General features: G+C 37.6%; 1 protein-coding gene and 1 non-coding gene across 2 annotated transcripts in view; one reads left to right on the top strand and one right to left on the bottom strand.

Moving 5' to 3' along the window:
- Positions 1–5,117: 5,117 nt before the first annotated feature.
- Positions 5,118–26,337, bottom strand: part of TNFRSF21 (TNF receptor superfamily member 21) — a 76,274-nt gene continuing 55,054 nt past the window's right edge. Inside the window, exons 5-6 of the mRNA XM_049765341.1 lie at positions 7,673–7,901; positions 5,118–5,540 (exon numbers count right to left, since the gene is read on the bottom strand). Coding sequence (XP_049621298.1) covers positions 5,311–5,540; positions 7,673–7,901 — 459 coding nt within the window. The 3' untranslated portion in view covers positions 5,118–5,310. The remainder of the gene's footprint in view (positions 5,541–7,672; positions 7,902–26,337) is intronic.
- LOC125996638 (U6 spliceosomal RNA) lies at positions 21,130–21,236 on the top strand. Its single transcript, XR_007491320.1, has one exon. It is a non-coding gene; the product is annotated as a U6 spliceosomal RNA (small nuclear RNA).

Below are 26,337 nucleotides of genomic sequence, written 5' to 3'. Positions count from 1 at the left end.
CGTGTAGCAGTTATGGGCTTAACTTCTTACCTGAAAACCAAGTCTCTATATTCTATGATGAGCAAGATAACCTTCTAAAGGGAAGGGCCAGCATTCTGCTGACTTCAAGATCATATTTATTTTTCTCAAGTAGATGTTAAAGGTAAGTCACTAGGTAAGTCCAGTAGGTACTGGACTGAACAAGATTTGATCATATATCTATGCCACTTTTATTATATCTTCATTTGAAAAGTGGGAAACCTATTATATATCAAAATAAATCAGAATAGTGTCATTTCCTAAACGCTTATGATCAATTGGACCTTAGTAATATCATTCCCCAGATATTCTTTTTTTTTTTTTTTTGGTTTTTGGGTCACACCTGGCAGTGCTTAGGGTTTACTCGGGCTCTATGCCCAGAAATCATTCCTGGTAGGCTCAGAGGACCACATGAAATGCCGGGATTAGAACCACCTTCCTTCTGCATGCAGGGCAAAAGCCTTACTTCCATGCCATCTCTACAGCCCCATCCCCAGATATTTTGATTAATCATTCTTTATACATCATGCTCCAAGCTATGGAAAATTGATGATTTGCAGGTGGTTCATCAATACAATTAGGCTAAAAGATGTTACATGGTTGATGGGCATCAATTCTTTGATAGTTACATAAGAGTTTACAGTAGAGCTATGTATGGGTCAGAAAACTTGTCTGCAGAATTGAAAGGGACTGGGATACAGCAATATTCTAATGTCATTTCCCAAGTTTACTCTGTTATCAGAGTTATTAGATCTGGAATGAGGCTTGAGCAGTCTCTTCACAAGTCTCTGTAATCAATGCTTCACCAAACTGAAGCACAGACATCTCCTGAGAGCTTGGGGTGGGGGGATGCCTATATCTGAGCTCCAGGCCCAAGATTCGAAATCAGTCTGGGATTTGACCAAAGTGTTGAGATTCATGAATCCTCTTCTCCTGAGTGTAGTGTGTGACCAAGATTGAAAACACTGCAATATAATTTTGCCCAAGAGAGAGCCTGCCTGTGTGTGGAATTATAACCAGGAATTGTTTTTCCTTACGGGGGCATTGGTATAACCTTCCCTCCCTATTAAATGCTCTCCTCTGTTTGAAACTGGACATCAATTTATTATAATATGGAAATCCACAGTGTCCCCAGCACCCAAGTCCTCTGCTACCTAACAGCAAAAATAGAATCTGCATTTTAACAAAATCTCCAGGTATTTGTTTCATTTGCTCATTAAACTTGAAGGGGCACAGCAAAGAGATTTCAAATAACGCACTTATACCAGCTCTTGGGTGCTGTGGTTTGGCTGGGACCCTGTTCACAGAGGCAAGGAATAAAAAGTACTTTTCCCTCCTCAAAAGAAAGCCCCTGAAAAGTTTCCAGAAAAATTATATGGAAATTTCTACATCTCTAGTATAAGTCTTCCAAATGAAACGCTCTGGAATTCTGCTGTTATAAATAACTGCCCATTTTAGTGGTTCTTATTTACACAAAAAATGTCTGAGAACCACTGAAGCAGGTTCAATTCCCCCCTACCACCCCCCACTCACGAATCATTCTCTCCTTGGAAAATAAGTCTCATTTAATTTAAAAGGTCCTTTGTATTTGGCCTCATTCAGCATCAAGGAAACCATACTACTCTCTAAAGGAAAACAGTCTCTTCCTTAACCTTACTTCAAATAATTGAGCATAATCTCTCCCTTGCCCTTAAGATCTCTTCATCTTCAGGCTTGGGTTTTCTCACAGTGACTCCTGGTTTGGTTTCTTACCTTATAGTTATCCCCATCGCCACCCACAAAGGAGATTTTTTTCATTTGAGCCATAAATGAGTTAAGCAGCTCAAACCAGAAAGAAGTTCTGAAGAGAGCAAATCAATTACAAACAATTTATTGTCTGTCTGCTCTGATGGTACATTTTCATGCAGCTCAAATTGGATTTATTTTTTAAGTTATGCATATATCCATTCAATATTAAACTATGTTTAAACACCACTCATATATATACTTTTATTTCTGGGGCATCGAGATGGTGTCCCATTTATTACTTTACTTTGAAAATTACTGAAGTTCAGGGCTTTCCTAAGAGATAAATTTCACCATGTAATCTCTCTTCATGAAAAGTGGCTACTCCTGGTTCCGGAGCAGTGGTGCAAGTGGTAGGGCATTTGCCTTGCACGTGCTAACCTAGGATGGACTGAGTTGCGATCCCCCGGCATCCCCAAGTCAGGAGCGATTTCTGAGCAGAGCCAGGAGTAACACCTGAGCATCACTAGGTGTGGCCCAAAAAGAAAGAAAGAAAGAAAGAAAGGAAGGAAGGAAGGAAGGAGGGAGGGAGGGAGGGAGGGAGGGAGGGAGGGAGAAAGAAAGAAAGAAAGAAAGAAAGAAAGAAAGAAAGAAAGAAAGAAAGAAAGAAAGAAAGAAAGAAAGAAAGAAAGAAAGAAAGAAAGAAAAAAAGAAAGAAAGAAAGAAAGAAAGAAAGAAAAGGAAAGAAAGAAAGAAAGAAAGAAAGAAAGAAAGAAAGAAAGAAAGAAAGAAAGAAAGAAAGAAAGAAAGAAAGAAAGAAAGAAAGAAAGAAAGAAAAGTGGCTACTCCTAAACAGAATAGTGTTGGGTTCAAGTTCAAGTCTGATAACCACAGCTTGGCTTGTACTGGTTTATGCAAGCCCTTTAGCTTTTACAATCCTTTTTCCCACGTGGAAAATGAGCGCAATAGTAAGTACCAATCTTACATGGTAATTACGACAAGATAACATAAAAAGCACTTGGTCAAGTATAAAATTGGGTAAATGGTTAACTAATAAAAGCATTCTGAAACTATACACTTCAATATATACCATTTTATTTCATTCATTCGCTTTTTATCCCATAATAAAAAAAAGTAGCAGTCTGAAAATCCTCTGAAATGCAAAACCAGTTTCTTCTACCTGGAGTTGTAATTCTAGTTTGTTTTGTCTTTAGGGAAGATATCCTCTCTACACATGGCCTGAGAACCATGAAGCCAAATACTAGGATGGTTCTTTAAAAATAAACCACATGGGGGCCCGGAGAGATAGCACAGCGGTGTTTGCCTTGCAAGCAGCCGATCCAGGACCAAAGGTGGTTGGTTCGAATCCCGGTGTCCCATATGGTCCCCCGTGCCTGCCAGGAGCTATTTCTGAGCAGACAGCCAGAAGTAACCCCTGAGCACCGCTGGGTGTGGCCCAAAACCCAAAAAAAAAATAAATAAATAAACCACATGGACATAGATTAAACCCAAAAACCCCATCCATATTGCTGATGTGGATACAGCATGTTCAGACAGAAATTCTACTTCCAGTTTCTCATTGAAAGAGGAACCCCAAGTTGCTGATTTTCCAATTAGTGTGAATTCCCAAGTGAAGGGGAACAAGTGATAAAATATTTTTTTAAAAATAGATTTATTGTAATATAATATAATGTTATCTATCCCACCATTCGACAACTTTCCTGCCTTTCTGCCAAAAAAAAAAAAAAAACTCCCTGAGATTCAAATGAGACCCGGGATGTTGTACAGACCTTTCCATGCATAATTAACTTACCTAGATAGAAAGGAGTAAAAATAGGAGCCTGAGTGGTGGCACAAGTGGCAAAACTTTTGCTTTGCACAGAGGCTAACCTAGGACTGACCACAGTTCAATTCCCCTGGGTTCCCATATTGTCCTCCAAGCCAGGAGCAATTTCTGAGTGCATAGCTAGGAGTAACCTCTGAGTGTCGTCAAGTGTGGCTAAAAAAAAAGGGAGTAAAAATAATATATTCAGTCATCATTTGCAATTCTCCATGTTTAAATCAATTGCTCAAAAGACAGGTGATCTCAAGACAGGAATCTCTTGCGTTTCATTCAAAAATTTAAGGAATGCTTTATCATCTTTACTGCTTGATAATCTCCTATTAATCTCTGTATTTTCCAGATACAAACTCTTAATGAAATTTGCATGATTCGAAGATTAGAAGGCCTGAGCTTTTTAGAATAAACATTTTATCTAAGATACTAACCAAAGAGTCGTAACTTGAGCTCATCTACAAGGCAAAGATTAAATGCACTCAAACTACTCAAGTAACAAACACCTAATATTTATTAATAAATTAGTACACTTTGAAGGCATTTTTTCCAATTTCAGTCCCTCACCGCTATCCACAAACCCCATCCATACAAAGGGAGTCTTCTCTTTTTTTTTTGCTTTAGATCTGGCAACGGAGCATTAGAGAGTACACTTATAATTGAAAGCAGAGGCAAATATATCAGACAAGAGTTCTTAGAGCTGCAGCCATTTTTTAATTAAAGTGATTGATGAAAGAACTCCATTAAGACCAAGCAAGGCCTTAAGGGCAGACTGGACCTATAGACTATGTGTGTATTAAAAAAAAAAAAAGACATTTTTTTTAAAGCAAAGCTGGACAAGTTCCCTAAGGAAAAGCTGCCACTGTCACTTGGTTTTAAGTTTCCCAAGTGAAGTGCTGTGTTCCAGAACATTTCAATCAAATCCCTGAAAGATGAATTTCTAATTGTTTGGTGGCTCCATTGTCAAGCCACTTAAAGAGCAAGTCCCAATGACTGAAGATTTCATGTGTCCAGCCCAGAGCATACGTATGTAAGAGGAGCAGAGAGAATCAAGCATTCTACATGGGATCCAGGTGAAAACCATACAACCGGCAAGTGTGGTCAAGTTTCAGCCATTAATATGAATTGTACAACAAGGCATATTAAAAAAAGATTACTCAAAATCTAACTGTGGTACAGGAACGCAACAAGGTCTTACATTCCCTTAACCTTTAAGAAAATTCATAAATGACAAAAACACCAATAGTTTTTTTTGTTTTTTTAAAAAAGCAATTGTGGCTATTGAGACATGAAGGCTGCTTTGAGAAATCACAAGATGCATTACATGTTGAAGAAGTAAAGAGCCTCACCATTCAGTGTGGAGAAAAAGTCACACTGCATTTGTGGTATGTTAAGTGAATTTAAAGTGCACATAACAATTCCAAGGTATGTAAGAAGGCAAAACAGAGGGGGGACCCCCCACCAGAAACTTTAGTGGTAGATATTTTTTGACAGTTTCACCTTGAAAAGGCTCTTTAACTTCCCAGAAAGGTTTTAAAGGAAAGAAAAAGAAAAAGTAACTCAAAACACTGGCCATATATTCAGTTAAACACGCATACGCTCACTCACATGAGTGTTCACACACAGGGAAATAAAAAAAAAAAAAAAACAACACACACAACAAAACTAAAAAGACAAAACAAGCCACCCTGCCACTATAATTGAGTATTCCGGAGTGCGATATCCTTTGTGGTCTACAATAGGTCAGGAAGATGACTATAAACAGAGTCCAGGAGGGTCTGGCTAGCTTCCTGGCTCTTGACTCCAATGATCTCAAACAGTCGATCCAGCTTGTCCTCAGCCTGAGGAATCTCTTCAATCACACGCAGCTCCTCGGGATTCAGAATGTGGAGCATGTCATCAAAAATAGGCTGCAAGTCGCAGGGATCCAGGCGTACTTGCCGCAACACTGTGTCCTTCTTTTCTGTAAGGAAGAGAGGAAAGCAGCCGGTCATAGAGGGTCTCAATTATATTGAGAGAGAGCAGAGCTAATGGATATCTAGTCCTCTCTTCCCACTTTCAATCTTCATTTCTAATCTGAGGGAGTGAACTTCCGATCAGTTTCAAATAATACATACATTTTTTACTTGCAATGCACAGAAAAGGACAAACAAGATTTACCTAATAGAGATCAGACAAAGATCTACTTGAAATGGGTTGTGGATGTACCATTAATATGACATTTGCAGGACTATAGAAAGAGGACACTGGTTTGCAATGTGGCATACACTGGCTTGCAATGTGGCTGACCTGGGTTCAATTCCCAGTACCACAAATGGTCCCCCCCCCCAAACCTTCCAGGAGTGATCCCTGCCTGCAGAGCTAAGATTATGCTCTGAGTAATTCTTAGCATGGCCCAAAACCAAATCAGACAAACATGGGCTTGTCTAGACTTTGATGTCTTCCTAAATTCTTTAAAGCTTAGAAAGCTTGAACGACACCAGGAATGAACCCCCACGCCAGCCAGGTGTAGCCAAAGACCAGGATATCAAGAGACTATTTACAATATATGTTCTCTACTTTCCCATCTCTCATTTGTTTCCCAAAAGAAGCTCTTAGCAATTGTTTCCCCCTCAAAAGTTCCAAGACTACAGATCTGGCATTCAAATTACAATGCAAGTTTTTGTTTGTTTGGGGGCCACACCTGTTTAGGTGTGTTTAGGGCTTACTTTTGGCTCTGCACTCAGGGATCACCTCCTCACATGGTTTGGGGAACCATATGGGGTACCCAAGATGAAACCAGTGTTGGCCAAATGCAAGGCAAATGCCTTACCCACTGTATTAATTGCTCTGGCCCAACATTGCAATATTTTAAAACTAAATCAGATGTGGGAGAGTGGTATAGCTATATATTCGAAGCATAGACTCAACAACACTAAAAACATAAGTGAGATCTAAATTACAACCACATATCTATGTAATGTGCCTATTAAGGTAGGGGGATGGAGGAGATTGAGTACCGAACACTGGTTGAAAATTAAATTTTATATGACTAAAACTTAATTATCAATAACTTTTTGATGTCCTTTAATTAAATTTAAAAAGTCATTAAAAATAAACAAAACTAAATCAGAAAGCAAAAGAACTTAAAAAACACTGTTTCTGGGGCCGAAGTGATAGTATAGCAAAGAAGTCATTTGCCTTGCACACTGCTGGCTCAGGTTCTATCTCTGACATCCCATATAGTCCTTTGAGCCTGCCAGGAATAATTTCTGAGAGCAGAATCAGGAATAATCCCTGTAACTTGCTGGGTGTGCCCCCCCAAAAAAGAATAAAAGCAAAAAAAGTTTATTTTTTAATTTAATTTAATTTTTTAAATAATATATTTAAAAACATTGTTTCTTGATCATAACTAACAATAGGGTGAGGAACTAAAATTTTTATTAATATTAGAAAAACTTTTCCTTAAAATATGTAAAATATATAATACAAAATAGATGACTATAAACATAAGTTATAAAATATAAATATGCAAATCCACATTTGAAAAAAAACATGAAATCTGTGTAAACTACAAACTAAAATATAACTGAAATGCCAAAGAAAAATTAGCCATTAATGTAACGTGCATCTTAATTTCCTACCATTTTCTTAAAAACTGAAAACGGCAAATCATTTAGCTAAGGTAATGATCCATAATATTTAAAACATGGTTATTTGCAACCAAGCTTAAACAGTGAATTTTAATTCGAGTTCTTAAAATCTGTACTTCTGACTCTCAAAATAGATTAGACTTTAAATTCGTGGAATTTGCAAGCCTGATGAATATTAAAACAAAAATCAAAACCTGCCAGACATTTTATTAGACATTTTTTGATAGCATCTTGAAAATATAGGGTGCTTTATATTCCAACACACAGGCCCTTGTCCAGGCAGTCAGGCTACAGGTCTTTCTCAGGGGCATCCCCAATTCCCAGTCGTGTGGTTTCTCTGAGGCCAGTCACATCCAGAGCCTAGGACAGGTCTCATCTAAATGACTCAAGCAAGAGACAGAAACCTGGGGCCAACCTCGGCAAACGAAGACACCTTAGAAATAGTCGGTTCTGGATATTGTACCTTTGGTAATAAAGGAGCCAGTTCTACTCAGTGCAGAGGAGCCACTGGAGGTGGAGTCACAGCGAAGAAGGGGCTCTGATTCATCCACAAAGAAGCCCTTGCTCTTCTCTAGCGGAGATGGCTCCACAGTCAGCAGAGTGGAATTCTCAAGTTTGGTGTTGGGGCTGGGAATGGGACTCGGACTGAGTGGACCAGGGCTCATAGGGAGAGCCAGTTTGTCAGTCTCCAGCTGTGGGAGAGGGAAAGAATTTACATTTTAATTATAGATGTCCAAAAGAAGTATCAAGTACAAAAATGAAAGCCTTGCCTCCAATGACTTTTCTTTAGTGCCACTTAACTTTTATACAGAAGTTCTCCCTTTGGGGTAGCTCATCACATTTTTCTCAAAGAAGCTGTTTATTTCATTCAGGAAATGCCAGCATTTATTGTAAGCATATCAATATTATACACCAGACACCTGAACAAAATCCTGGGTATAGTTTCCTTAAATGAATTTTTGTTCTTTATGGTACTGTGTATTGAGCCCAGCACATGATCCATCACTGAGCTACAGACTCAGCTTGGATTTAATATCTAGTACTTTGGGCACAGGGGGTCAGGAGAAATATTAAAAAAAAAAAGACTATCCCTTAAGTTGGGTATTGTATTAAAATATGTCCTCAAAACACTTACATAGAAATATTACTCAATATGAAACATCACTACAAATTAAAACATATGCAGATCCTTAACTGCTTTTTTGTATAAAAAAATTTTTTTTTTTGATTTTGGGCCACAACTGGAGGCATTCAGGGTTACTCCTGACTCTGCACTTAGAAATCGCTCCTGGCAGGCTCTGGGGAACATATGGGATGCTGGGAATCAAACCCGGGTCCATCCTGGATCAGCAAGGCAAATGCCCTACCACTGTGCTATCACTCCGGCCCCTAAAAATTATTGTTAACTTGGTTTTTATCTTTAAATGCTCATATATGAAAATTAAGTCGCTCTAAAACCAGTCATTTTGGTGCTCAAGATTTTCTCCAGGCTCAAAACTCATGATCAGAAAGCAGTTATGCCACATTAGTGGAAGAAGATACTGTGTAGAGGAAGATTTCCTACTTAAATCATTGGATAGAGCTAGGAAAGATTCTAGATAAAAATCTAGGATATTCTCTTTGTTGTAGATTAAATTATGTCCCCATAAAAAGTCCGATGTTTTAGTCAGAACTTAGAAATGTCTGGCCTTCAGCCTGTGAGAAACGAATTGCTATTGTTTAAACTAGTGTTTCTCAACCTCTTCCCAGCTGTGCCACCCTTCTCACTGGTTTCCTTTCTGTGATTTGCCCTGTCCTGCTGATAGATTCCCCATGTATGATTTTTCACCTGTAGCCCCCTTAGCCTATCCCTGGAGTCCTACCAACTGATCACGTCTCATGAAACCATGGAAACTGCAAACATGCCTCGAGATTTTGATTAGAAGGAAAATAAGAAGCAAGTAAACTAACCAAGTGGTTACAGGGAGCTGGCTATGTTGAACACTGTAATGCTTGGAGGGTAATTTTATTTAGGTAGTAGGAATCAAGAGGCAAATGAGTTCGAAGGCTGCCCTAGTCAGGTGAAGTATGAACATAGATTTGTACCACAGTATATGGTGTCGACCATGGGTGGGGGGGATTGAAAAGTGAATATCACCCTCCATTTTTATAGATCTAGAGAGGGCATAAAGCTCCTGAGAGGGCAGAGTTCCTGGGAGAATGCTGGTGCTTAACCCATGTCAGATTGACAGCTTGACACTTCCTAGTCTCCTAAACTACATGGCAAGTCACTGGGGGCAGGGTTCAGGGGAGCGATGTACACTATCTCCAGAGCTGTTACTCATCCACCATGAATCCATATTCGAACCCTCATGACTCATACAAAACGTTTTCAAGTTCCCCAACCCAAAAGACATTGACCCTTAATTCAAAATATTACCCTTCAATTAGTTGCAAAACACACAAAGCAAACACAGCATTTTCTTTACAACCATAAGTCTAAAAAATGCTTGCTCCTGTTACAGCTTCTGAAGAGCAGGACTGGCTGCTCTTGCCCTGTGTCCACCGAGCAAGGTGTTCCCATGGTAGCATCAGCCACACACTCTTCTAGCTTTCACACAGTCACTCATAAGTCACACTTTTCCAGCAGCAGACATGTTTTATGTAAACAGTTTAAAAATTTTAAGTTAATAAACCATGGCATGTGTTCTTCCTTCCTGAAAATGCACATGGCCATTCATAAGGGAACACTTATTTTTGCACACTCAAAGATTATTTGCCTGTACTTTGGTTCTCAGGGACATTGCTTTGCATGGCATGATCAGTCAATATAGTTCTTGCAAGTTGTTCTGGAAAAAAAGAACTTCCCACCCACAAATCACATGCCCCTAACACACTGAGTCCACCCACTTATTTCCTGAACTCAGTTCAAACTTTGAATACTAGATTTTTTTCCTCCAGTCTTTTAGCAAGAGATCTTATCTGTGGATATTTAGCACACAAATTCCAGCAAAATTTGGGAGAATACAATGCTATAGTGAAGCTCTCCAGTAGTTAGGAGAACAAGTGCATATGAAAACACCCCAACAAATAGTTCTATCATTGCCACAATGGAGCTAACAGAGAGCTGGCTATGCTGAACACTGTAAAACTTGGAGGATTATTTTATTTAGGTAGTAGGAATCAAGAGGTAGAGATGTTTTGTCAACCATCTTTCTAAAAAACCTATCCAACTACTGAACGTAATATTCTTTCCTTTGTGGTTGATATACAGTAGACAACTGCATTCCAGATTTTTCTAAAGCTTCTTGCCTGTTTTCCTATTACATGTAGACACACACTTCTCTCCTTCCATTAAAATATTTATGCTATCAGAAGCACTGCAGTGACATTAAACATTGTGACCTGTAAAGTCTCTAACCAGAAAACTAGGTCATTAAGATATGTGGCATAAATCATCTATTTTATTAATCAGAAATATCATGACTCAGTACTGGGTTTATAGCAATAGATAGCATTTATGACTAAGATTTTAAAATTGAAGAAGGTTATTGCTAAGGCAGAAAGCCAGGTTTCCCTAGAAGGTCTAATCTTTTGTAGTACAAAAGCTTAGGGCACAAACTTATCAAAATCTTTCCCAAAATAGATGGGGGCCCCAACTTAATTTATTCCTTATGCTCCTTTTAGTTTCCCAAATGCTCCACAGGGCTTTGCTCACTTTTATACATAGAAAAACAATAACTGTTATTTTTAAAAAGCCATCATCACTGATAAGCATTTTCCTTCTGCTAACTTGGAAATATTGTGACTACTGCTACTCTTACTGATATTGATATTGGTAGTCAAGAAACAAGATAGTTGAAGAGGATCCATCTACTTGGATGAGCTCCTGTCTACCCATTCTTTAGTTCACTAGCACATATGGGCAATATTGCCCCCCAACATCTGAGGCAGATGTTAAGATCGAAATGAGAGACATCTGGGAAAATTTAGCCAGTAGAGGTGATGTAGCCACTGGATATTGAAAATCTCTGGTGAAACTTGAGAAGTACAGTTCTTTTTTTTTTTTTTTTGCTTGATAGCCATGAGGTAATCATGCTGACTTGTGAGATTAACTTGAGAAATGAAGTAGACAGTAAGGCAGAAAAGGAAGACAGCAGGGATAATGAGAGAGAGGAGAGCTACCCCAGCGGCCAAAACAGGAATGGTTCTATTGTGTGAACTCCAAAAGCAGGCAATTTATTTTGGCTGAATGAGCCCCAAATGTCCGCCTGCTTAGCTCCCATGCAAGTACACTGAGTCCTTTCAGATACTAGATTTATTAGCCCACAATGATAAAAGAAGAGAGGTAAATGTTCACCTTATTCAAAGGCTGAGTCACACCTAAATTTCCACTGCTGATTATTTTCCTTTCTGATTATCAGAACTGGGGAGTATCTGAAACTATCTAAATGGATTAAGTAAACAGAGTATTAATTAAAGTCTGCCATCTCAAACATCACTGTGCCCTAGAGGTTTACAGCATTGTTTGTGAGAACAACGAAAACCTTGTGTTTGGGTTGTTCCTGAATATGTCAAGGTTTCTCTCTTCCACATTTGCAACTCTGTCCTCATAACCTATCACTCTCATCTCAGCTCCGATATGTACACTCTGAGTAGTCTCCAAATCAAAATATGAGACTTGAGATAAAAAAATAATTCATCTTGTCTGTAATGAATACAGGCAGGGGAGGGGGAGGAAGAAGATTGGGGGCATTCATGGTGGAATTGTTGCACTGGTGAAGAGGGGTGTTCTGTTTATGACTGAAAGCCAACTACAATCATGCTTGTAATTATGGTGCTTAATTAAAAATTTTATTAAAAAATTATAATTCATCTGTACAGCTTGCCTTGCAAGCTGCTAACCTGGATTCAACCCCCAGCAATCCAAGTGGTCCCTGAGCACCACCAGGATTAATTCCTGAGTGCAAAGCCAGAAGTGAATCCCTGAGCATCATCGAGTGTGGCCAAAAGTCAAAATACAAATAAAAAATATATTTTAATACTAAACCCCAAACCCCATTCCCTTTTTTACTGGCATTTCCAATGATAGGGAGGAAGTTCTAATCCTATGAAAGGTTAAGATGTCTCTCTAGTCCCAGGGCAAGGGTTGGTGGGGCAGGTAAAGCAAATCTTTTCAAACTTCATCCAAGACAAGGATGAGCAGGTGAAGCAAATCTTTTCAAACTTCATTCAAGGCAAGCACTGAGCAGAGAGGAATCTGTCAGAACATTTGACAGTCTCAGAAACCATCTTTTTAGCATGCCTTTCATCTGTTCACAATTAACTCCTAAAAAATCAAACTCATGAAAATCCTAAAATATCACACAAGACAAGAGACAACTGACTGTGGTCTTAGACAAACCACTTCCCCTTCGGCTCTAGTTCCTTATTTCTAAAGCAACAAAGGTTAGATAAGGTCATCCTGTTCAAGTTATGCCTCATTGTCTTGCTATTGCTTTTCTGCTCCCCACTCCCCAACCCAATTCCCTTTCTCCCTCCAAATAACCCCTCAACTGGTTGGCTCAACCAAGGTTGACTACTGAGTAATTTTCAATTACTACCCAATTACAATTTCCCTGTGGTTGCACAATCTGTTTTCATAAAATTAATTAACAACCTTGATGCATCACTGACCTCCTGAAATGAAGCATTAATTACCCAGCCTGAATTGCTTCTTTTTAATCCACTAATACTGTTAGATTTAACCCTTGGGTTCCTAGCACTATTACTCAGACAAGATTCCAAAAGTCCATCACCCTTCCTCATCTCCCCCCAATGGTTTAGTAGGTATATAGATTGATAAAGCTCAATATATATATAAGTATGTATATATATATATATATGCCCAACAGATTCAATCTAATTTTCTGTTCAATCCCTATCATTGTAATAAGTGTTTAAAAAGCCTTATATTCAACTGAAGCTCATTGTTATTCCATCTGAGTAGACCAGCTACATAGATCTAGCAAATAGTAAGGGCTGTAAAGAAAAGCCATTAGCAATACTATGCTAGATATTTCATCATAAAATATGTGTAATCTGTTTGGTGTTATGGTAGCTGTCATTAACCCCATTTTACACATGTGAAGACCAAGGTTAAAAGGTTCAAGCAATCATTCCTAATTTCCCAGATCTATAATTCAAGATTAGATCAGACCTTTCAAAATAATCATTTTTGCTGAGTCATGTCATTTCTCTGTCTGAACACATAGAAACAGAGCAACTGTCTCCTTTAGAGAAAATGACCAAGCCCACAAATTGAACAAAAAGTTGAATATAATTGCAGTCAGAAGAAAGGCACTAGACACAAGGTATACTAATAAATATGGGGGGGGAGGGAGTGTTATTTCACTATAGCCTATAACTATTTAAATATATTATATATACATATATACATATATATATATATCTTTTTTTTGAGGGGGTCACACCCAGCAGTGCTCAGGGGACCATATGGGATGCCAGGAATCGAACCACCGTCTGTCCTAGGTTGACCATGTGCAAGACAAACGCCCTATCACTGTGGTATCTCTCTGGCCTCATATTTAAAATATTTTTAAAACTTTAAAAATATTTAAAAATATGTCAGATCCCCACAGACCAGTGATTGTTGAAAAACAAATTCAATTTCCACTAAAGGTTTGTCTCAAACATTTTGCCACAAATTACTATATTAAGTATATTGTTTAAAGGTCATGATATTAGCTCGAGCTTGTTTCCCTTGTTCTTCCAGCTACCTACATAGTCAAAGTAAGATTTTGATCTCCTGTAGATCAATGTAAAATGTAAGATTGGGTTCTGATATGCAGAAGGCCCAGATTTGATTCTTGATATCCATGATACCTTGGGCATTGTTGGTACTTAAAGTGACCATAAACTCTTCCAGCCTAAACACTGAGCCTTCAAGCTCATATAGCCAGGCAAACCTCCCAAGAATAGCCTTGAGACCCCCTAATCAATGCATATGACCTTCACAACCCTCCCTTGAAGAAAGATTAGTTGCTGATATAAGCAGCATCTTCTATGTTCTGAATGATAGTCCAATCTATTCCGTTTTCTATGTTCAGAGGAATTCAGATAAGGACTGCTTAGCTCCCCAAATTATGGCTCCAGGATTTTAGAAATTTTAAAGGGTTCACTGCTTATTAAATTCTTCTTTTAGCTCCCCTCTTCCATTTGGGAACCAATTGGGCTAATATCAGGGCACAGCCCTGGCTCTGTGTTTAGAAACCATTCCTGGCAAGGCTCAGGGGACTATCTGGGTGCTGAGGATTGCACCAGGATTGGCTGTGGGCAAGACAAACATTTACTTGTTGAGACCCTTCTAGTGCTTTTTCTACTTTTGCCCACCCAGACCCAAGAAAGGAGGCACTTGCATTGCTTGAGAAAGGAGCTGTGCTAACACATAAATCTAACTCTCATTTAGAAACCCAAGACTTTCTAGAAATTTTAGATTTAATGGAGTCACTGGAGATGTAGGGATGGAAGAAGGAAGAAGGAGCACATGGGTCCTGCTTAGCTTCTCTGGGAGCCACAGAAATAGCAGGGCCGAAAACTCATTTTTTCCTCACTCTCCTCTCTCCTCTTTCCCCTCTGATTATCTCCCTTTCTCTCTTATTTCTCATAATCATCTCTCTTTCTTCTACACCTCTTCTTTCCATCATACCACCGCCTGCCCCCAGTCCAGTATTAACCAAAATCACAGACAGAATTATTTTTTAATAAATATATTACAAAAATTATTGTTTCAACTTTGACCTTAATTATGACCTTAAAGATTCAATTTAAATTTAAAAATTAAAAATTGAAAAATTAAATGTTGACCTTAAATATAGTTTAAACATCAGCCCAGATGAGTTGGCCATGCAGTATCCCAAATTCAATTCAAATTAGTTATTACAGTCTTCTGTATGGAGATAATCCATGAGTTCATACACATTTCTAAAAGCTCTGCTCAAAATGGAATGGCAAGGGCTACAAATTTCATCTATATTTTTGTCTCAAGTTCTGGGGCTAGTTCCTGCCTTAAGCAACTTCCACTCTGAGAGGTACAGAGAAAAGCTACAGGAAGCCACAAGTAGTGCAGCAGAAAGCTGTCAGAGCTAGTAAGAACCAACTGGCTCCGGAGAGAGGGTGTACCCCGCCCAGTTTCGGGGTGAGTGTCTGCAAGCTGTCCTGGCTGCTGACACCCTGACAGCCTGTGCTGACTCACTGACAAGCTCTCTGAGAAAGGGAAGTAAGGACAGTGGGCCAGTGCACTTTCTTGGCCTCAGTATTAAAGCCCACTCACATTGAGATATACTGCACAGCTTTGGAAGCATTCAATCCCCTAGACAGGACAGGATATGCTTCTTCTGTTGGAAAGTACTTGTATTTCCCTAAACTTCATTCAATAAGATCTATTAGGAAGCCTTTCCCCACAAAAAAATGCCTTTGGTCAATTCTAACCATGATTTTTTAGAAGTTGCACAATTTTAAAAGCTCACTTAAAATGCTATGGGGATAGACCAGAATATAATTAATTGAAAAGAGAACTCCTGACCTTGTGGTATGAAGGCTCATCTTTATAATACACGTGCCATGAACTTGACATACTGGATTGAATTGGTGCTCTTTAATAAAAATCATGACTTGGATGGCTGCCATTGGAAACATAATACACGAGGGACATAATTTCAAAGGTATAACAGGGTATATGGGAATAATATTTTCCTTCCCTAATTTCTACCTTCCAAACTGAGACTTTCAGGACTCAGTTCCCCTGGGGGGGGTTGATAACCATCATTGCCATTTCACTATTCATTTTTCTGTTCTCACAAAGGATGTTACCAAAAACAAAACAAAACTAAACAAAACTTGCAATTACATTATTCTGCACATGAGGGTCCTATGTAAGTTTTAGGTTGGACATCTAACAGGAGTGAAATGTCAGTGGTTAACACACATGTACTTTGATAGTGAGTATAGCCAAAAGGTCCTTTTCTTCCCTCGTTCCCTTACAACACTGGAATGCCTTCCTACCTTTAGCTACCTGCCAGTCTGAAAGGTTAAGGCTGTCTCTCTGGGAGTTTCAATTTGAATTGTTCATTAAGGACAGTTTAACCTGAGCAAGGTTAAACAATAAGTATTTGAGCATTGCATATTTTCTTGTCTGTGAACCCTTCTGGTCATAGACTGCCCCCCATTTTTTCTATTTTTTAACCACACCCGAAGATGTTCAGGGGTTTGAACCCAGGTAGGGCACAGCAAGATAAGTGTACTATCACTCTGGGCCCATAAAAGTTCTTTTTTTTTTTTTAAGATAATTATCTCTATGTTGCAAACTTCTTCCAGTTGCTGTTTTGTCTTCTGCTTTGAAGATAGTGTTTTCTGACTTGTCAAATGGTTAAGTAGTTGGATTTTATATGGGTCTGTGTTTTATATCATTCTCAGAAGAGTTTTGTTGTCTACTGCTGTGACTATAAAAAAATTTCCCCAGGCTTTTCCCTAATATTTTAGATGATAGTTATTTTCATGGTTGACATTCCAAGATGTCCCCTGTCTTGACTCAGCTGTGGAGAAACCAAAATTCTCTCTGAGATTATTTTTAATAGGAAATTCAGCACTGACATGTGTCTTGCTCACAAGAAAATATAGAAATACATGGTTAAAACACTTAATAATTGGTGCATTCTAGGACCTACAGCTTATCATGATGCAACCACCATTAATAGATACCTGCTGTGTTTAAAAAATTATAGCAAGAGAGTCTCATAAGATGGGATAGAAAGTCTAGAACCAAACTAAAGCTATTACTTTAATCAAATAGGCGTTTTGGTTAAAAAAAAAGTTAAAGAAAAAAAAAGAAAATATTATTTTCAGTACAGGCAATTGACGGAGAAAATAAGCTTCATTTAACAATATTGATTCTGATTTCTTCACAGTGCACTTTTGGAAAAAGCCAGTAATGGTGTAGATTAAAAAAGAGAAAACTGCTACCAAATAATGTCTCAGTCCTTTGAAAACTGAGACACTGTCTCAGGAAAGACATAAAAAGGTGGGTGAGGGGGGCTATCTCAATCTTCTATAGTAGTTTCACAGAACACATATCCTAAAGTTTGGTTTATATAGCCATTCCTTCTCTTTTTTTTTTTTTTTTTTTTTTTGGTTTTTGGGCCACACCCGGTGACGCTCAGGGGTTACTCCTGGCTATGCGCTCAGAAGTCGCTCCTGGCTTGGGGGACCATATGGGACGCCGGGGGATCGAACCGCGGTCCGTCTCCTAGGCTAGCGCAGGTAAGGCAGGCACCTTACCTCGAGCGCCACCGCCCGGCCCGTATATAGCCATTCCTTCTATAAAATTGTCAGCATCTTTGGGGATAACTCCCTGTGTTTTTTTGTTTTGTTTTGTTTGGAGATCTAAAGGGGCCATTTCTGGTTCAATCCCTGGGACCACATATGCTTCCCTGAATACCACCAAGTCTGTTCACCAAATAAAAGTCAGGAGTAAGCTGTGAGCTGATATCAGCAAGTATGGTCCAAACACACACACACACACACACACACACACACACACACACACAAATACATACATTAGGAAAAATTCAAATAGGCAACTTTATAGCTATTTTCATGTTCTATGTATTTTTGCTTGAGTGAGAACCCCTGCCTTATAATTTATCATGTATACTTCTATTATAACATCTGCTTAGCCTATCAAATTCTGCATATCTCAGTGTGTGAGCTATGGAGATGTGGGGAACACCTTTCTTCTTTATCAGGCACACAGCTGGTATAACACATAAAACTGTTGACAAGTGAAAAGAAAATTTGATAATAGAATGGCCCTGAAATGTGATGAAAAATTAAAAGTGTATTCACAGACTTAACTACTTTGTATACAATAATTTCCTTGAACACTAATATTCCCTTTCTAATGTCCTCTTCTCGACATCCCAGAAGTACCCCAGAGTCCATAGCCACATGTTACAAATAAGCAACTTGACCTCAAATGACTTTCTAGGCTAATATAGCAAAAGACAGGGGCTAGACACACGAGTTTGGCTAACATCTTGAGACTTTAGGACAACGATCTCTATTTTCTAAGAGATGACCAACTGGCCAATTGAAGACAAAGGCAGACTCAAGTGCTAAAAGCCAACAGTGTAATGTACAGCTGGTATTTGCCTCTCACCCTCACTACATGAAACTTCTGAAAATAACTGGTCTTAGTCAGTCTACAGAGAAGGACAGCTGCATTTTGCAGCTGGTAAGCCAAAAAAAAAAAAAATCAATAACTGTAGTTCCCTCTGCAGTAGAAGCAGGGGGCACTTTACTTGCCAGAATAGAACATCCAGTGCTCCTCTCACTGTTGATTCTCCCAGTTGAGTATACAAAGCAAAGCTATCCAGATTCTTACACAGAAACTAATATAGTGAAAGGGACATAGTGATGGGGTAGGAGGTAGGGACCAAAGGTAGAACAAACCCTGTTACTGGAACCAGTTCTCGAATGTAGTTTCTGGAAAGGCTTAAGAGAGCCCAACAAGGAATCATTTTGCTATATAGAAATCATCAACAACAGAAGTTAAGTCTTCAATTCAAATCCACAATGTAATTTCAATCTACTTAGTCTTATGGAATAAGCTTTGGAAACCCAACTCTAAAGTTTTACATGTCAGCTGAAATAAAGCTTGATATTGTTCTGGGTTGTTATGGTTGTGTTTTAACGTCATTTAAAAAATGTATTTAAAAATAAATAAAATAAAGCTTTAAGTTTAAAAAAAATGTGCTTAAGGTTTCCCATCTTCTCTCATCATAAAATAATAGACAGACTAGAATTTGAATTATAATTACTTCCCAAACTGGCTACTAAAAATAGTTTTTTCTTATTTTACTATTTCACTCACTGATATTGTTTGTAATATTATGAAATTTCAAGAGTGTTTTGTTTGTTTTCTGTTTTGGTTTTTGGGCTACATCTAGAGGTGCTCAGGGTTTACTCCTAGCTCTGAGCTCAGATATCACTCTTTGAAGGCTCGGGAATACCAGGGATCAAACCCAGGTTGGCTGCATGCAAGACAAATGCCCTACTCCCTGTGCTATTGCTCCAGCCCCGGGAGACTGATTTAACTCTCTATACATATATGTTTCCATTCCCATAATCAATGTTCCAACGCAATCCCTCACCAAAAATACTTTATACTTTTTGTTCCTCATATCCTCTTGTCCTCCAGAAACCTCCAAAGCTTATGGAATCTAGGAGTTAATTTTGTTGTGTTTTGGTTTATGGGACACACCTGAAGGTGCACAGAGGTTGCTACTGGCTCTGCTCTCAGAAATCGCTCCTGGCAGGCTCTGGGGACCATATGGGATGCTGGGGATCAAAACTGGGTCCGTTCCAGTTGGCCTCATGCAAGGCAAATACCCCACCTCTCTGCTTTCACTCCGACCCCCTAAAATTGCACTTTTAAACAAATTAGTGACACAATTTATCGATAAACACTTGACTCTCCATTTTAAATGGCACAACCTAAGTCCAAGAAATGTTAGCCCAAGTTTTCCACAGAGAAAAACATCCAATCTAATCCTTCAATCAGGGAAAGGTCTCAAGAGATCACATATCTGAACATATCAAGTCTCCCCAAAATGAGAAGAAAGCAGAACTGAGAGGAAACCTAGATATTCCATTGCTCAATTGTTTCCCTTTCTACAAATATTGATAAAAGGAATCATACCATATATCATGACCTTCATTTCTTAGCTAAGAAAACACCCCTGTTAGCCTAGGAACATTTGTTCAGACAGTAATGAATAAATATTTGTAATGATCTATGATTTACAGTTCGTGAGCACTGACCCCAGATAGTGACACTCCCCTTAGTCATCTACTTGGTAATCCTGGAATTGGAAGTACCTCCCTGATCTAATACTAAGTAATCCTCAATTCGGGATTAAAAGGATCCATAATGTTTATAAATTAGAGTGAGTTAGGAATATTCTTCCCTTTCTTGCCTAGAACTCAGGAATAATTGCAATTATTAATTGTTTGCAGTGGCAAACATTCCCCAAGTATGTTCTATGGGTCATACACACTGAATCTTGACAACCGCTGCTAAAATGACACGAAGAATTCTCCCATTTCCTTTGGGAAATATTAGTATTTTACTCTAGGGTTCCCAAACTCATGGTTACTAGAGGAATTAACTTGGCAGCATATTTGTCCCAGTTGTTTACACGTGAATTTATATTCTGTTGTTCCCATTTGGAGTTTTAAATGGCTGATTGTTGAAGATCCAGCATTTGTTTCTCCTTCCCCTCTCAATTCACTCAAGATTAGGTGAATCTGCCTTTTCTATTCAGCCTAAAAGTTTCCTTCTAAAATGGCACTGATTTTTATCTCACCCATTTTTATATTGCTTGACGTGTTTGGTATAATATAGCACACAAATTTCTTACGTAATACAAATTTAAAAAACAAATCAAATCATCTCCTTTGCTAGCTACAATGGAAACTTAAAAATCCATTAAACTACTAAAAGAAAACTTTCAAGCTTAAATTCAATTTTCTAGCTAGTCTTCAAAAAGAAATGGCAAATGATACAATTTATTTGTTTAGTCATTTGCTTATAGGCTTTTTCCAAAGAAAGGCAGGATTTACTGCTAGAAACCTACACTAAGAAGTATTATAAAAGATAAAGAAAAATGACCTCAAGTAGAAGTTAAAACTGATTCTAAAAAGGAACAGGAAAACATAGATATACAAGTAAGTTTATGTGTAGACATATAATGCCATACTAATGCCTTTGGTAATTAAAAACTGTGTAATATTAAAAATTATTACAGGAAAAAGATAATACAAGAGCAAAAGAAAGAGAACCAAAGTCCCATTATATTTTGTAAATAGTAAAAAGAAAACATAGTGCTCGCTTCGGCAGCACATATACTAAAATTGGAACGATACAGAGAAGATTAGCATGGCCCCTGCGCAAGGATGACACGCAAATTCGTGAAGCGTTCCATATTTTAAAAAAAAAAAAAAAAAAAGAAAACATAAAATTTATCCATAACATTTCTTTGATAAGCTTTTATAAGTAGGCATTATAATCTATAAAACTAATAAAAAGTGGAGAAATTAGAACATGCTAAGAGAAGAGGAAAGAGTAGAATCATAAAATATATATTTTAAAAACCAAGAAAGGGGGACTGGAGTGAAGTGAACAAGGCACATGATTTGTGTTCAGCTGACCCACGTTTGATCCCTGGTACCCCATATTATACCTATATACACACACTGAGCCCACCAAGAGTGAACCCTAAGTACAGAATTAGGAGTAAGCAAGTCCTGAGCACAGCTGGGTATGGCTCAAAACCAAAACAAAATAAAACAAAATAAAAGCCAAGAAACAAAACTAGAGAAAAAGAGGATAAGGCACATATACAACAAATAAGATAGCAATTTTTTTTTGTTTATTTTGGGCCACACCCGTTTGATGTGCAGGGGTTACTCCTGGCTAAGCACTCAGAAATTGCCCCTCGCTTGGGGGGACCATATGGGACGCCGGGGGATCAAACCATGGTCCTTCCTTGGCTACCACTTGCAAGGCAGACATCTTACTCTAGCACCACCTCGCCGGCCCCAAGATAGCAAATTTAAACCCAAATATATATAATCACACTAAAACTTTCTACTTAAATGACTAAAATCATCAGAATAAACATTTTAAAACCTTGAATAGCTGCTGCTTAAAAGACCTTTCTTTAAATATAGTCACTGCAAGAAAAATCAACGAAGTAAAACATCATTAAAAATATAATATATAATTTGCAAAACAGCATTAAGATTTAGTTTTCTTTGTTTTGTTTCCTAAATTACATTGGTAAAATTCTAGTTACTTTTAACTACTGTTCGTGTTACTATTTGCTGCTTCTTTTAAATGACATACTCTAGAAGGGAAGAATGAATAATAAAATTCTGCTAGGCAGGGTTCAGTTAGATACTGAACTTGAAAGAAGAGAATACTGAAAAATAAAACAAAACCGTCTCAATTGGGCCCGGAGAGATAGCACAGCGGTGTTTGCCTTGCAAGCAGCTGATCCAGGACCTAAAATGGTTGGTTTGAATCCCGGTGTCCCATATGGTCCCCTGTGCCTGCCAGGAGCTATTTCTGAGCAGACAGCCAGGAGTAACCCCTGAGTACCGCCGGTGTGACCCAAAAACCAAAAACCAAAAAAACAAGAACAAAAACAAAAAACCGTCTCAATTAAAGAAAGCCATTGAGGTAAAGGATAAATAAACTGTGGAACATTAAGACATTCTTCAGTGCTAAAAACAAATCATGAAAGGCATGGAGGAAGGTTAAATGCTCATCGCAAGTGACATACATCACTCTGAAAAGGTAGCATACAATTTGACTCTAGAAAAATGATGTTCTGAAAAAGGCAAAACTATTAAAGGAAGGAAAGAGGAGAGGTCTTCATAGGGGACCATAATAATGGACTTTATAATCATCAATCATAGGGGGCAGAAATTCACAGTAATCATAGAGAATTTTTAGGGTAGCAAAATATTTCATATAGATCCTAATGAGAAATAAGGTCCTTATATATTTGTCCCAACTCAAAGAATATTTACCACCAGGAGTAAATAATAAACTTTGGCAGACTATGTGTTTGTGTAGGCTTACTTTTGGTTAAAAAAAATTCATCTGGTCATTGATGATTATAATGAGGGCTATTATGTGTAGGAACAGAGGGTATGTGGGAAATCTTTGTACCTTACTCTCAATTTTGTTATAAAGCTTAAACTGCTCTAAAAATGAGTTTTCAAAGATTCATACTCCAAAATGTAAATTGTACCCTGTAATTGTTGTACTGCATAAAAAATCTTTTTTTTAAGAAGATTTAATGTGTTTCATTAAACAATGGCTAATGGGCTACTATGGTTAATAATAGACCAGCTATTCTCAATAAAGATAACTAAAAAGCAAGATGGGGCTAATCTTTCAAGGGAACATTACATAGGTGCTCTCAGGTTCATGAATAAGAGAAAATGGTTACAATTTTTAAAAATGTGCTACCATCATTTTTCCACATTAAGAATCCATTAAACTCCTGGGGGGGGGCAAAGTTGCAAGTCTGTAAAAGTACAATAGACAAAGAATACAAATACATCTCAAGATGGGATGAGTAAGTTTAATTATGCCACCTGCTTGCTAATTTTTTATGTGAAAGAACAAATCTCAGAGATAAACTGTATAGTTAGTACATACTGTGTGTTTAGTAACGGTAGACAGAAATTCATGAGTGTTGGCTATTAAAATTAGAGACAAAACTGGATTTACAAAGTCAACGACAACAGAATCGATACCCAATCTACAATAAGCTGTACAATGGGGGAACAGTTGCACTAGCATTACGAAGGTAAAAGAGGGAGGTGTGGGGTGTATACTAAGAACAGGGGTGGAAGGAGGGCAACACTGGTGGTGGGAATGCCCCTCATCCACTGTCACTATGTACCTCAAATATTACTGTAAAAAACTGTAATTCACTTTGACCACAATAAAAAAACAAATGAATAAATAAATATAAAAAACCTAGATTTAGAATGCTGATAGACAATAACAAACAGCATCAAAACATGGAACAAAGCTACAGGGTGTTTGATTTTACTGTTTCTAAAAACTGCAATTCTTTTTTGTATTATAGAGATGATAAAAAGAGAGTAAAGGTACAAAAGTTTAACACTTGAGACCTGCGTGCTTTGTTTTCTTGCTGGGTAATCTAGTTTTCTTAAGAATCACTTTCCTTGAGTATCAGTGAAGTATCCATTGACAGTAGTATTTTCTGATATAGAAGAGGGAAACTTAAATATGAATAAGCTGTCAACTTTTTCCAAATTAATCTATTAGTAATTTTAAATACTTGTATTCAAACTTTGTATCATTTATCATCTTTACAATATATAATATTTCCATTTTAGTTCTGATTTTTTTCAATTAAGTGCCTTTCAAAGTTTAATATGTATAAGTAATTTTAAAAGAAAATATACTTTGAAAAATAGAATAACTCTCCTTGCTCTCCAGCTCTCAGCACCTATAATAAATACTCAATTAATACTTATGCAAGTTAATAACCTATTACATTACTGCCATCCATCCTCCCCTAAAACGTACTCTGAAGCCCTACAGACCAGGACAAAATTCCTAGTGATTGTTGAGTATGCACAGAAAAATAAGATGGATTTGCAGAAACCAAAACCAAAGTAAGGTTTTTCTAAATTTTTGCTAAATCTGACTCAAGTGTCACAAAGCTCATTCAGTCCTACAAAGAAAGATTGGATTGTCGCATAAACCACCATCCGCTCTTGATAAATTATCCTGACAATGGCTCCCTGGCTCAATTTAGCAGAATAAATTAAAGCCCACCTCTCTTTTCTGTCATGCTTCTTTAGCTATTTATTAAAAAATATACTTCAAATCAAAAAAAGATGTTGCATTTTAGAAAATCATGAAAAAAAGGCAAATCACTTACAACTAACATGAAATTACAGAAACATTTATGCCTTTTTAAAATTCTCCTATATTTTATTTCCCTGTGCTTATATTTGTTCCTTTCTAATCAGACATCATTACCAACAATATGTGAAGATCATCTCTCTTAAATATTCTATTTAACTATATTCTAATATTGTGTCAGCCACATGCCATTTTTGTTGTTGTTGTTTTCTTTTGTGAGGAGAGGGCAGGAGGGGCAGTATCCCTAATGGTGCTCAGGGTCTACACGTGACTCTGAAGTCAAGTATTGCTCCTAGTAATACTCAGGGAATCATGTGATACATAAGCTCAAACACAGGGCGTCTGCATACAAAGCATGGGTTCTAGTCCTTTCAGTTATCTCCAGACCCATATTTTGTCTTTCATGTAGGCAACATCAAAGAGACATTGTGACTTAATCTCAGTAATCTAAATCCTGCAAATCTGCTGCTTATCTGTTTTACCACTTCTTCCTTACATCCAGCTTCCAAGGAAGCACAATAATGTTTGCTCTGCAATCCCCTTTATATGAACTGCTGTCATTTTATTTAAATGAAACTTAAAGCAGATCCAACCATATACAGCCTAGTTTTCATGGTGATCCAAAGTTACTGAAATTGTTCTTCAGAAAATTCCCCAGGCAGCGCTATGTACCTTTCAATGTTTACAACATCAAACAGTACTTTTATTTTTCTGAAATTCAACATTTCACAGAAGTTTAGAATATGCTAGGAACTGTGAAGACCACCTTTGGAGTTAATTAACACCTGTAATATTTTCTTAGAAGATTCACTTGTTGAGTCTTCAGTGATGAGAAAAAAATGACGTTGAATACAAAAAAGATGAAAGCATTTGGACTACTTAAATATATAAAAGTGAATCCTTTTGAGACAAAATTTGGTAGAGAATGACAATGAATTAAAATTTGATATGGAAGGAGGAGGGAGAAGTTCTTAGCTCTTTCAGATACTGAACCACATGAATATAACACAGAATGCCTTTTAAATTCTGTGGGCTTTATTAAGTCTTCTTCATAGCAGCATTTTTTTCTTACTTTGGGAATGAATTCCAAAACATTTCTCAAAATCTGTGCAAAATATGATTTAATCCCAAATTTGTATTTAATTCATGACTTTTCATGGAAGTGCATCTTGATTAAGGAAAAGCAAGCTAAAAACGAGTTATATTTTATCCTAATCACCATCTGCAGAACACCTTCAGCACATTAGCCTTTTATAGACTTTATTTCTTGTCTTTATTTGATCAAATTGGCTTAGAAATAAAAGAAGCCGAGAAAGTTGGAGTAAATTAAGTCTCGGTAACCCAGTTAGTATGCGTCAAAGCCAGCAGAATTTGACATGTACTAACTCACCAATAACTGACATTTGTGGGTGCTCTTAGCTTCCACTAATGAAAAGAACATGCCCATAACTACCCTTGCCAGTATCACCTGCCCTATTGGGAGCTCAGTGAGTTATAGCACAGAAAAAAACAGCTTCTGGAGATGGGAAGGGCAGAGAAAAGAAACTTTCCTTCTTGGTTTTGTTCAAAGTGAGTCATGCAAAATGAGACTACAAATTGGATAACAAAACAGA

The sequence above is a fragment of the Suncus etruscus genome, chromosome 18 (genome assembly GCF_024139225.1).
Source record: "Suncus etruscus isolate mSunEtr1 chromosome 18, mSunEtr1.pri.cur, whole genome shotgun sequence".
NCBI classification, from domain to species: domain Eukaryota; kingdom Metazoa; phylum Chordata; class Mammalia; order Eulipotyphla; family Soricidae; genus Suncus; species Suncus etruscus.
The sequence above is the reverse complement of the archived record's forward strand: the minus strand, read 5'-3'. Positions and strand labels throughout refer to the sequence as shown.